Source organism: Apis mellifera, linkage group LG2 (assembly GCF_003254395.2).
Source record: "Apis mellifera strain DH4 linkage group LG2, Amel_HAv3.1, whole genome shotgun sequence".
NCBI classification, from domain to species: domain Eukaryota; kingdom Metazoa; phylum Arthropoda; class Insecta; order Hymenoptera; family Apidae; genus Apis; species Apis mellifera.
The window spans coordinates 1684511-1699463 of record NC_037639.1 but is presented as its reverse complement, the minus strand read 5'-3'; the positions used below and the strand labels follow the sequence as shown (position 1 = coordinate 1699463).

Here is a 14953-nt window from a genome sequence, read left to right as displayed (position 1 = left end):
ATCTTTATCTTCTAACTCTTTTTTCACCTGATTCAAGAGGATAAATAAAAACTACTAAAACAATTACCGATATCTGTCTCCGACATATAATTGCCTATTTTCTCTCCTCCATCTTTTAGCAGATGAACTAGTGGGAATTGCTAACCATTTATTAGATATATTTAGCAATTCCAATTATAACTCCAGTTAAAAGCATATGTTGCAATGCTTCATATTATATTCGCTCTTACCATTGCACCATTATAAGTTATATTATAATGAATGATTGCTGAATTTCATTTCACCAGTATGTTTGTTTTAAGCCAACGGTCTGAAACCTACTATAGCACTTAGTTGGTTTGAGTTTTTTAATTATATGAAATATTTCACATCTTCTATTTCCCTTTTCTTTCCTTTCTCCTATTTTCTTCTCCTTCTCCTACTTCTATTATATTGTTTATTATATTTTTTATATTCTATTTTATTATGATATTAATAGCATCTTAATAGGTTTTTGAACATTTTTCTTGCTTTTCAATTTTTCTGTTGCAATAATTTATTTTTAATTTTTTATTATTTTTATTTATTATTCTTTTAAGAATGTAAAGAGATATTTAATCTCTAGGTAATTCTATTCATTTTCCTGTTATATTTTCACAAGCTTTTTAGCTTGCAATTAAAGAAAAAGAAAACTCAATAAAATAATAATCTATACCAAAACTTCTAAGTGTGTTTTTATATAATGTTATCATATTCAATTCTTCTTCTTTTTTTTTTTAATCACTATTGCTATATAAATTAATAATTTATAAATTAGTACAAATTGTTTAGATGTAATAATTAAATCTTTGATTAATAATTTACGTAATTCATTAAATCAATATAATATTTCAAAATAATTAAATATGTTATGTGATTCATTTTTTATTTTTGTCAAACTTGTCACTATTCCACATAACACTGAAATATAAATTAATCTTTGTTTTCTTATAATTTAAATAATAATTTTTTGTTTTTTTTTATCTATAAATTCTTTTCAATTAAATCAAATATAATTATTAAAATAAAATATTGCAATAGTGCAAAACTATTATTGTCTACAAAATTATGATGATATATTATTTATTCTCAAATCCAAATTATAGATCATATATACTTTTCTATAATATATTTTCCATGTCTTCTTCAAAACTTCATATATACAATTTTTTTAAATTTTCCATATGAATATATAAATGCTAAATTATAATGTTTGATATGTAATTATATGCTGATGGTCACTTATTTGCCTTTAAATTTTTTTTTTTCCATTTTAATCTTTTTTAATATTGAAGAAAGTTATTCTCTTGAGATATTTTTTTTTTCTAAATATGAATTTCCAGATTTTATGTTTTTTCACATTTCATAATTCTTTTTCTATTGCAAATGTCTATGCTTCTCGATCATTTGTTTTCATTGCTTCTTTTTTGCTTTCATTAAAAATTGATGAATTCTGATGTATCATATTAGTTCTTTATTTTTTCTTTTCAATCCATTTGAATTTTATTATTTCCTATAATCAAATCTTTTCTTTTTATTCCTTTCTGATTTAATATATATATAATATTAATTTAATATAATAGTTCTATTTTTCTATATATGTTTTCTTTAATCTCCGTTTTTTATTATTTGGTTCTATTTCGTCCATTATATTCTCTCTTTATTTGAATATATTTTTATTTTTTTTTCGGATTGAGTTTTATTTTCTGGTTTTTCCAATCCTATATTCTATTAACTATATCCCCTTATGTAATTCTTTTCATTCACTATTTGCCTTTTCAATAAATACTTTAATAAATAAAATTTCTCATCAAATTTTACTATTTTAATAGCATATCTTCTTTTTTTTTTCAAGATTATATATTTTATAATTTTTACATATATATTTGAAGAATATATTCTTTTTTATTTCTGGTTGCAGTTTATTTCATTCAATTTTTGGAATATGATAGTACAATTTAAATAATTAAATACAAAACCATTGGTTTAATCATTCCATTTCTTTTATTATGAAAAAAAATCAAATTTTTTAAATCGCTATTATTGTTAAAAAATTCTTTGATAAGTCTGCATCTATCAATATAATTTGTATTTTTTCTAACAAAAAAATTTTCTTCTGTTCGTTTTTTCTGTGATCTTATTGTTTTATAGATTATTTTGTATATTGTAAGATAATTTTTTGATAAGTTATATTCTTTATCTTAAAAAAATCTTCAAAATTGTTAATAAAAATTAATATATCTCTTTTCTATTATCTGAACAGATCTTTTTGACTCTAATTTATTTTTTTTTTTTTATAATTTATTTTCATATCTCATGTATTTTATGAAATAATATATTTTTTCTATAAAGTATGCCTTGATATATTTATTTATTCATCATAACAAATTTTGCCAAAAATTCCATTGACACCAATATAACAATTTCACAAGCCTATTCCTTGAATATACTTTATACTTTGTGAGGTTTTATAGAATTTCTCTATTATACACGACTATATACAACTATATCAATTGTTCTGTATAATTATCTTTAATCTATTTTTATCTAATCTTTAATGAAACTACTATATATATGCATTTTATTATATTTATATTTTTTAAATATCTAAACATCTATGCCAACATTTATACCAACATATAGTTTATTATCTTTTGGTTCTTGTCTTATAATTTTCTTATAATTTATTAATTAATTTTCTTATAATTTCTTGTCTTATAACTTTCTTGATATAAAATATGAATATATATACTATCTTTTTTTGAATATTATTATTTATATAGTACTAATATAATTTAAGTCTTATTATTTTCAATGTTAAGTTAATCATTTTATATTATTCATTTCATATTAAATGTTAAATTAATGTTACTTAAGTTAAGTTTACAGATAGTGAATTAAAATTTTTAAATATGGTATATATTATACATATTATATAATATATTTTTGATGTTGATTTTTTTTGATTATAATTTTCATTACAATTTTTTATTTTGTTTTTAAAGATTCTATCATATTTTGCAACATTATATATATTTAATATATAATGTTATATATATTCAATATTCTGATATATTTGTCATATATTTTATATTGATATATATTGTTAAGTCAAAATTAAGCATTCATTCTTCAATTTTATATTTAATTTTCATTGATATCAAAATATATTTTGTTCTATAATTTAAAATATATGTTCATTTTTGTATAGTAATATCCTTTTTTGTAGTTATATTATTTTATTTCCTCTTGATTGTAATTTTTCATTTCTGAAGAAATTAGAATGTACGTTATTATGATTGTTATATTTATTTCTATTACCTATATATTGTACATCTTTTCATTATATTAGCAGTGTTTCGCTATATGATTAATTTTTCCACATATGAAGCATCCATGTTTATGTTTTTTGTAATGCATGTCTTTTTGTCTTTGCTATAATGATTGTTCAATTTTGTGATTTAATTAGGTTATTTTCTTTGGATAACATTCAAGAGTGAATGTCGAGTCCAATATACTAATTGCAATTCTGTCAAGTTTCATATATTCATGCTTTATCACATTATGTGTCATTTTTCTTTCTTTAACAGAGTATTCTATAATTATATTTTTCAATGCAATATTTTTTACTTATAATATACTTATAATGTAATACACTTATAATGTAATATAATATTTTACCGATTTCTTTATATAACATATTTATATACTTTAATCTTATATTCTTTTAATCTTATATTGATTACTATGCTAGTTGATTATAGTCATATAGTATTCATAGCATGTATCTGCATTAATTTGTTCCATAGTTTATTTGCTGTTTTCTATCGGAAAATTAGATTTATTCAATAAAATGGTTATTATGATTTCTTTATATAACATATTTATATACTTTAATCTTATATTCTTTTAATCTTATATTGATTACTATGCTAGTTGATTATAGTCATATAGTATTCATAGCATGTATCTGCATTAATTTATTCCATAGTTTACTTGCTGTTTTCTATCGGAAAATTAGATTTATTCAATAAAATGGTTATTATGATTTCGAATTATTTTTGATTTTCTATATAGGTTCTATATAGGTTTAGTTTTCTCTATATTTTCTATATATTTTTCTTTTTCCCTCAATTAATTTAGGTAAATCATATGTATTATCACTCTCTAACAAAGATTCATTTTCTATTATATTTCAGGTTTTTAATATAACTTCTACCTTCAGAGTCTATTCATAGTTTTTAACCATTTAATTACTAATTTTATTAATATTCTCGTCTTTTTAGCCATCATTAATTTTTACTTTCGCCATTACATGATTTTTGTGACTTCTCTATACTATTATTTTTTTTATATGAACTATACTTTGTTACTAATTGTTATAGAAAGATTAGTGCTACCAACTTCAGTCACATTTCCTTCTTCTTTTTTTTTATATGAATCAATAGATCTTATTGAATTTTCTTTCTGTATTATTTTACTAATCATAATTATTCTATTTGTATATCTAATATAATATGCTTTAGATGGCATATTCGAATTAAAAAGTGAGGAAAATTTTTCAAAATAATAATTTTTAAAATAAAATAGATTCAAAATTAGTAAAATTTAGTAAGAATAATTATGAAAAATAAAATAATATAAAAAAATTAAAATAAATATTGAATTATGATAATTATAAAATATATAATAAGATAATTATGACAGTTATAGATTTCAAAAAAAATTCGAGAAGGTTAATGAACTTCAAATAAAAAACTTAATATTTACTTAACAAAGAACTTTATATAGATAATTTTTATCATAGATAATTTAAATTTTTTTACATATGAATGAAAATATACTTTAAATATAAATGTAAGTAGAAAAATATATATCTATCTGAAAAAAAGTTCTATATTTCTAAAACTATCTGCTCCGAGTTGTATTTAGCAATCCTTTTTTAGCAATTCTGTTAGATGAAAAATTTATAGATAAAGAATAAAGAGAAATTTTTATTATTTTTCTTATGATTAATATTATTTATAATATCTCATATACTTTAATTGTCATGATAGACATCAATAATCTTTGATCTCAAAGCACAATAATTCACAATAATATTAAAAATAGAAAATGTTAATATCTAATGAAAGAAATGAAAATCAACTTTAATGGATATTATAAATTGGAAAACAAAAACAATATTATTATAAATTATAGTTCTTTTAATACATATTAGCAAAAAATAAATCATTTATCTTAAAAATTTAAAATAGAAAAATAAAAATTTTGTTCATCATTTAAATAGTTTTATATGGGTATGTATTTAATATCTAATACATTTAAAATATTTATTTTTATCTTTTATTTAAATAAATAATCTTAATATATTTTTAATATTTATATGTATCCTTTTTTTAATGTTGCAACACACTTTCATTATATTGATTCATATAAATACTTGTTAGAAAAATGGATATATATAGAATAATATATATATATATATATACATAGAATAATAGATAATAGACTTTTATAATTGTTTCATATAAGTCTCATGTTTTTTTATTCTATCCAAAGCATTTTTATTAAATTTAATTTTAATTTTTCAAGCAAGATTTAAAGAGATTATTTCATAAATGTAATATTTTCTTTTAAATTTTTCTACAAAATTAAACAAAGTACTTCGAGTCTTTGTTTAAAAAATCCAGTCATGAATTATGTAATTTGTTATAAAAGATATTAAAATATTTATTATATTTAACTAATTTTTTTTTTTTTTTTTTACTTATTTACTTATTTAAATATACAAAATCATCCATTTTTCATTATCATGATTATTTTTTTAATATTACGGAAATATATGAAAATTAAAAATAATTATTGATTTTTGATTTAATGATTTTTTAATATGTTGCAAAAATTAATACTTTGAATAATTATAAAAAAATACAAAAAGATTCTTTATCAATTTCAATGATCTTGAATTATAATATTGACCATGATTCTGAATATCTTTTTTATATATATTATTATCGTTTAGTTTTAATTTCTGAGATATTTACAAAAAAATTGTTACGTATATGATCGCCGTTATTTATAACATATATTGAATATAATATCTATATATGAAAATTATTACATTAATTCATAGTAAATTTGAACATTTTGAAAAATCCATAGAATTTACTATGATTAAATATTAACAATAATTAATTTTAATAAGAATATTAATAATAATATAATTTATTAATTTATTTGTATAAATTTCGTGCTAATTATGCACTATATTATATTTATATAAAGAATAGATAAATGGTGATTATATGTACTGTTACAGATGCATATATATAGATGAAATTCTGTAACAATAAATAATTTTTTTTGCAAATATAAATTGTCCTCAAAATCATGAAAATCATGAAATAATAATTTTACATAAAATTAAATAATTAAAAAAAAAGTAATTTTTTTGTGTAACATTTTGTTTTTAGAATTAAGTTTAAAAAAATTTTATATACAAGTAAAATTAACTGATTTCCAATTAAATCGATAGGAAAAAAAATATTTTTTTAAATAATTATTGACCAATTTTTTCTCTATGTAATTATTGCTCGATTTTATTTTTTGAGGTATTTGTAAAAAAACGATTACTACTATATTAAATTTCGCATATAAAAAAGACTAATATTAAAAATTCTAGAGATAAAATGTTTTAATGTTTATATTTTCAAGAAAATGTGAATATGAAAATAGTTAATACTGTTGTATTATTGATATGTAAATCGATCATATTCTATTATCTATTTTAGTAACATTCACGAAAGTATATATATATATATATATATATATATACATAAGCAGTTATACAAGCATTTAATACATATCAAATAAGTAATATTTTTCGATTACTGTTTTTTTATATTCTATTTTGATTATTTAACATCACATTGATGGTTTTTTGTTCTTATAAATTAAATATAACATTTAAAAATATATTATAGTGAATATAATATAATAATAGAATATCTCAATGCATTAGTTATTACCTGAACTCGAGACACGATATTATTGTAATAATTTACTCATTGCAAATGTAAATTCTTGTTATTCAAATAATCAAAAATTTCTAACCTTTGTCATTTTCATTTTATTTTTTTATATTTTTTTTATACTTTAGAATTTAGTATCAAATCTAAAATTGATTTTAATGAAAAATAAAAAATCTCATATAGCGAAAAATATAGATATAAGAATTTTTGATTCTATTCTATTTTAGAAGAAAAAGAATAGAATTAATTATATTAAAATAGTTATTAATGATTTAATATAATTATTATATTATTACTAGATAATTATAATTAAATTATTTTTAATAAATTATTATTATTATTAAAATATTAATTATTAGAATATAGAAATTATTAGAATAAATATTAATTAATAGAATATAGAAAATTAATCAATAGATTATTATTTTTAGATTAAATATAATGTTTATGATTATTATATTGTTTTTTTATATTTTTATATTTTAAAAATAATGTTTTTGCTAATTGAAAGCTTAAAAGATAAATATTACTAATAAAAAAATTATATTTTATTTTCTAATGAATAATATTTATTTTTTAAAGATTTAAACTAATAAATAAAAAATATTTCATTATACTTTTATTTCTGATATTTTTATGATGAAACTTTTAATAATGAATTACATTTGAACTTTATTCAAATAAAAAAAAAATTTGTTTAAAAAAATATGAATAAATTTGTTAATAATTGTGTTAAAAAGTGTTTATAATTGTAAATTTAAATAGTGTTAAATAATTAAATAGTGTTAATAATTGTAAATTTACATACAATTTACAATTTATAAAAAGTACATTTGGAAAGAAATTTATTATTATTTTAAAATTATTTTATTATTTTGAATATTTTATCTTATATATATATATATCTTATATATATATCTTATATATATATATTATATATATATATATATATATATATATAGAGAAATATAGAATTATATATAAATATTATATATATAATATATATAACTTTATAATTATATAATTTTATATTTACATATAAGATTTATTTATTTTGCATGAAATATTGATTTTAAACTCATGTAAAATTATAAAAAATTAAAAGAAAATAAAAGTAATTTATTGTGATAACCAGTATAAAATGGTAATATCATTTTCAATAAGACAATAAAAAATCAAGTTTTTTAGCAATAAATATGTAATAAATTGTTTTTTAAAATATTTAAATACATGTATATATTTGTTTTTTATAATATCTATAATCTGTAAATTTCCTAAATACATCATTTGTAATCATATATATTCCCACATTATGCAACTATCGTATTTTATCGTAGATCTAATGTTATTCTTAGACTTCTTTAATTTTTAATCTTTAAACTGTCATCATCGCATTCTCACAAATTAAATTTATTTTCATCCGAGAATATTATTTCTTTTCAAAATTTTAATAGTTTTTTAATATTTCTTTGCAAAATAGAAATATAGAAAATGTGTTTTTTTATTAATCTTATTAAAAACTATTAATTTTTACAAAAACTTTTTTTTTCGCTTCAATTCAGATTTTTTTTAACCTTATAAATATGTTTGAATTTATGCTTTTATTTATAATTATTTTTGATTTAGATATAATAGCAACAATACTTTCAAAAAAATTAATTTTTATTTTTTCTTAAAGTAAATTTTGTTTTCATTTCGATATCAAAACAATGCTTATTTTCCATTATCTATATCTTTACAAATATATATATATTTTTTAACAATATACTGTATAGCAATTTCAGTTATTTCTCAAAGAGATTTCTTTATGAAATTTAATTTAATAATTATTTAAGTATAATTTTAATTCTAATATAATATAGATTCATTATTCATTATTCTATTATTCTATATTTTATATATTATTTTTTATATTCATTATATTATTCATTCTGAATGAAAATAACTTCTGATATTTTGTAGAAATTTATTAAATTAATTAATAATATTAATTTAATAAATAATAATATTTATTAAATTTTTTTTAGATTTCAAACCACAACAAAACTTTATTGTGCTGATTCTGAAATATATGCTATAATATATTTATATACAAATATATACTTTAATATATTTGTATAAATTATATTAATTATATTAATTCGAATTTATAAATAATAGTTAATTTTTTAATAAATGAATTTATGAAAAGATCGCAGTTAACATATATCTAATACAAATTTTACTTATATTTACTGTAACAATGATATAATATAAAAAAAAAATTTGCAATCTTTATTGATAGAATTTTCTGAATAAACTTTCAAACATTAAATTTAAATTGTAATATGATGATTTTAGATTTTTATAAGAATTAGAAATATTTGATTTATTTTCTCTATTGCGAAATTGTATTTATAATTGGTATGATTTTAATCATAAAAATAAGAAAATCATAGATTTTTATACATATTTTATACATATACATATTTACATATGTATATATGTAAATTACAGAACTACTTCATATGCTTTACTTTATACTTTATCTATATTTGTATATTATGTAAATGTATTGTACTAAATGTTTAAGTTCATTTGAAAATTATATTTTTTATATTATTGAAAATATTAAAAAATTTATGAAAATTGTGAAAATTTAATTTGAATTAAAAAATGAATCAAAAATTAATTTATAAAATTTTAAAAAAGAAAAGAGATTTATAAATTATTTATATATTTTTGTGACTAGAAATATATCATAACTGTATGTATTTATATATATACTTAATTTCAATATATCACGTGATAGTACAGCCATGCGTCTTTTATGCAACATGGCGACCGGCAAAGGACTTGCAATCGTTTTCCGATCAAAGACTATTAATTTTATCAGCAATAGTAAATTAAATAAATTGTCATGTGGTATTATGCAGAAATGTAGCACATGTCATCAATCTAATACAACAATAGTATTGAGTGTCGGCAACTGGAACTTAAAGAAAATAGAAAAATGTAATGTATGCGTTTAATCATATATAGATTACATCATACTTTTGATAATGTCTAATTTATTTTAAATATATTTAGTTATAATATATTATTATTTAACAAAAATTTTTCATTTTAAATTATATATAGCGTCATGAATATTTTATTTTATCATTTGAAATTTCTATAAAAAATACTTTTAAAGTGAAATATAACCTAATACTTTATAACCATGCCTTCTTTCTTTATTATTAATAGTTGTTTATAATAATATTTGATTAATTTTTTTTATCTCATTATTATTTAATTTAATAATTATATATAATAATTTTATATTGATATTTAACATTTTTTAATAATATGTTATTAAATTCTTCATGTAATAAATAAATTAATAAATTAAATTAATAAACTTTTGTATTTTTATAAATTTTCCATTATTTATTTTAAAATAATTTTATTCATTTTATTATTAAATTAATAATATATTATTTCAGTTATTATAATAATTTATTATATATGTAAAATAAAAATATGTTTTATTTTGGGAAATAATTTCAATAAAAAAAAAATAAATTACAATATGTATTGAGAATTAATAGTGAAATATTTTCTACATAATTTTGTTTATTCATTATTATTGTTATATTTAGAAAAATCTTTTGTAGTACAAATTATTTTTTGAATATGATTGCAGGTATGATAGGAAATTTAACTCAAATTCAAAGAGGAATACATACAACACAAAAACTATTAAAACGTAATTATTATGAAATATTGGGTGTATCCAAAAATGCTTCAGCAAAAGATATTAAAAAGGCTTATTATCAACTTGCTAAAAAATATCATCCTGATACAAATAAAGGAGATCCAGATGCAAGTAAAAAGTTTCAGGAAGTTTCAGAAGCATATGAAGTACTAAGTGATGATAACAAAAGAAAAGAATATGATACATGGGGAGCTACATCAGAACAAATGGGAATGGGACAACAGGGTACTGGTCATACTAAAGACTTTAATGAAGGATGGCAATTTCGGTCATCAATCAATCCAGAAGAATTATTTAGAAAAATATTTGGAGAAACTGGATTTCAAACTAATATTTTTAATGATTTTGAAGATTATCAAGAGTCAAAATATGGTTTTGGAGCAGCTCAAGAGGTATATTATTATTATTATATATTACAAAATTAAGAGAATAAACAAATTTATAATATATTTATAATAATTTATAATATATTTTAAATTTTATCAAAATAAATTATATTTTAATGCTGTTTGGTTAAAGATGTATATATTATAAATTCAGACAATTTATCATCTATTAATTTCACTAAATTTCTTAAGAATAAATAATTCTTCTCTCTAGTTCTTGCATAAATAATTGCTCTATATTGGCTGTATTTTTATTTAATTTAAGTGACAAAAATTTATTAAACAATGATTTAGAATGTAAGGTATTATTTTTTCAAATTAATACAGAGTTAAACAAAAACATTGTAGATCACATAATAATATATATTTCTAATTTTATATATAAATTGAGATTTTAAGTTTATTTGGATAATGCCAAATTTATTTACTCTCTTAATTTTATTGTATATACATTGCTTGCATCTTATTTATATTTATGTGGACATATATGTTATATTTTAATGCATTAATTGTTTCTGATTTTTAGGTTATTATGAATTTAACATTCCCTCAAGCTGCCAGAGGAGTGAATAAAGATATACAACTAAATGTAGTAGATACATGTCCAAAATGTTTAGGTTCACGATGTGAACCTGGAACAAAAGCAGTTAGATGTCCATATTGTAATGGAACTGGAATGGAAACGATTAGCACTGGTCCTTTTGTAATGCGATCTAGTTGCCGTTATTGTTTAGGTACCAGAATGTTTATTAAATATCCCTGTCAGGAATGTCAAGGAAAAGGACAAACGGTATAAAAATATATCATATTGATTAAAAATTAAATAATCAATTTAAAAAATAAAATTAAAGATAAGTAAAAATAAAGACAATTTTTAATTTTATATCTTATATCAAATATTTTAATAGGTGCAGCGTAAAAAAGTGATAGTTCCAGTACCAGCTGGTGTCGAAGATGGTCAAACAATTCGGATGGCTGTTGGTAACAAAGAAGTATTCATAACATTCCGTGTGGAAAAATCAAAATACTTTCGAAGAGATGGTCCAGATATACATACAGATGCTCAAATTTCATTATCACAAGCAGTACTTGGTGGTACAATAAGAATAGAAGGCGTTTATGAGGATCATACTATACAAATTCGGCCTGGTACTTCATCTCATACTAAAATTCGACTCAGTGGTAAAGGAATGAAAAAAGTGAATGGTGTAGGATACGGAGATCACTATGTACAAATTAAAATTATTGTACCTACAAAATTAAATGATAAACAATTAGCATTACTTCAAGCATATGCTGAACTTGAAGATGATACACCTGGAAGTATACATGGCATAACATACAAAACAGATGGTAAGAATAAACATGACAAATCATGACAACGAAGAATATATATGATTAGTTAAAAATATATACCGAAAAACTGATATATTCGAATTTTTTTTAAATAAATTGAACTTAATTATTATCAAATATAGAATTTTTTAAATAATTTTTTTATAAAATAATATAAGATTAGATTTATGTGTCGCTTGAGTTTCCTTATGTGTACCTGCCCTTGTTAATTAAATAAATGATGTAAAAATTTATATATGCGTTTCATTAGTGTTTTATGTTTTTAAAAAGTAAAAAAAAATATTAACAAATTAGTAAATTAATTAATAATCATTGGAATATTTTCATCTATTTTTATAATTTATTCATTTTATAAATTCTTTTATTTTGAGATTGTACATATTTTTTTGGCAGGTCCAAGGGTAAAAACTCAAGCGAGACAGAATATGCAAAGTGAACAGAATGTTGAAAATGATGGTCTTCTTAATAAAATCAAGAAAGCTATATTTGGATAGACTAAAATTTGGTGAGTGAACTTTTCGGAGAAAGCATAAAAATTATATCGTAGAATTTATTTTTATGATCTATATATTTATCACAAGATTATATCCCTCATTTAATACGGTTTCATTAATACATTTTTCTAATTTACAGAATTATAAATTATAATGTTTTGTTTTTATTTGATATAGTTTTAAGCAATGCCAAGTATTTTTAAATTGTTATATGGAATAGTATGGAAAGAAAAGAAAATAAAAAAATGTACACATTAATTAAAAAAAAAAAATTAATTTGTTCATATAATAAAAAAATTCATAATTATTTATATTTTATTTGTTATTATGTATTTATATTTTTCCTGATTTAATTTTACGTGATATTTAAAATAGATAAAAATACATACATATATATTTAATATATTGAAAAATATTTTTGAATAAATTATGATATATATTTTATATGTATTTATATTCAATTAATGTAAGAAAAAATTTATATAAGATTTAATTAACTATTAAACGAAAAATTATTATTTTTGGAAATTTTTCTATTATAATATATTTATTTACAGGGACTAAAGAGAGTTATACTGGTCCTTTGAATTTAGTGGAATCTATACGGATAGCATTAGATGGCAAAAATATTTCTCATATAAACTGTGGAACTTCTGATTCAGAAAATAAATCTCAAAATAACACTGGAAAGAAAACGAATAGATTAAGAAATGGAGATATTAATACAAAGAGAAGACGGGAAGCATCTTAAAGTTCAAATTTGAATATTAACAATTTTCAATAATTAAAAAAAAAGTAAAAAGTGAAAAATAATCGTTAGTAATATTTCTAAAATTAAATAAAGAAATATAAAAATAGAAAAAGCTATTATATTTAAAATGTTTCTGATATATCAATATCACAAATATTATTTAAATTTAAAACAAATTGACTATAATCCATATTTTTTAAAATTTAATTATACATTGAGATTATTGTTGATTATTTAAAGTATAATTAAGTAATATTCTTTTGCAAATAGAACATTCATAACAAAATTAATAATTTCTGAAATATTAAAATTAATAGACAATTATAGTTATGCTATTTTGTGTAATAAATTACGCAAATTATTTCTATTTATGCTTTATCATTATACATATTCCTTTCATACTATCCAAAACAAATTTGTAAATTTAATTTTTTTAAATATATTTAATATAAATTAATGTAATAGAAAGAAAACATAAAATTGTAACATAAATAATCTATTGATTTAATTATATTGCGTGTATATGCAAAAATAGAATGCAAATAGTTGAATTTAGTAAAATTTGTTTATTTTCAAATTGTGAATTTTTTTTTTTTATTTTACGTTTACTGTAACTAATGAGGAAAACAATATTATTTCTAATATAAAATTATATAAATATTTTATTATAATTCAATTAGGAAATGTATCATATATTTTATTTTTATTTATATATAAATAATATTATTTATATATTCTTTTATTATTATATTATTATATATAAAATTATTTATATATAAATAATATAATAATAAAAGAAAATTATAAGTAATAAAACATAAATGTTCTGAAAAATATTAATAAGACAAATATATAAGATATATAAGATATATAACGAGAAAATATATATAGAGATATATAATAACAAAAATATTTTTTTAATAAATAGAATGTTAAATTTTGCTAAAGCCTATATTTAAAATTAATATTCTAGTTTAAATAATTTTTTTAATAATCAATTATTTAAATATTCAACTTTATATATATTAAAAAAAATTATATGATTTTTTTAAATTTTAACAATATATATGTAGTAATTATGTTATAAAATAATACAAATTGATATTTATATTTTTTAAATATAATTATTAAATAAGAGAAATAATTTATTAATACAAGATATATATTATGTTACT

The 14953-nt window shown here is 18.2% G+C and overlaps 1 protein-coding gene across 2 annotated transcripts; it reads left to right on the top strand.

Annotated features, from left to right (window-relative positions):
* Positions 1–9748: 9748 nt before the first annotated feature.
* On the top strand, positions 9749–13829 carry LOC411359 (protein tumorous imaginal discs, mitochondrial). 2 transcript variants are annotated; one of them, XM_006572131.3, is made up of 6 exons: positions 9749–10046; positions 10720–11183; positions 11704–11967; positions 12086–12530; positions 12927–13038; positions 13585–13829. In XM_006572131.3, the coding sequence occupies exons 1-5, from the start codon at positions 9851–9853 to the stop codon at positions 13025–13027; spliced, it is 1470 nt and encodes a 489-aa protein (XP_006572194.1). In that variant the 5' UTR covers positions 9749–9850; the 3' UTR covers positions 13028–13038; positions 13585–13829. The 2 variants fall into 2 exon arrangements, with proteins under 2 accessions (XP_006572194.1, XP_026294788.1); XM_026439003.1 differs by lacking the exon at positions 12927–13038.
* Positions 13830–14953: the final 1124 nt, after the last annotated feature.

Bases quoted from the DNA above. Each gene is read 5' to 3' on its own strand.
- LOC411359 (XM_026439003.1), top strand. From the start codon at position 9,851: ATGCGTCTTTTATGCAACATGGCGACCGGCAAAGGACTTGCAATCGTT. The intron at 10,047-10,719 runs GTAATGTATGCG...ATATGATTGCAG, and splicing joins CTTAAAGAAAATAGAAAAAT to GTATGATAGGAAATTTAACT. The intron at 11,184-11,703 runs GTATATTATTAT...TCTGATTTTTAG, and splicing joins GTTTTGGAGCAGCTCAAGAG to GTTATTATGAATTTAACATT.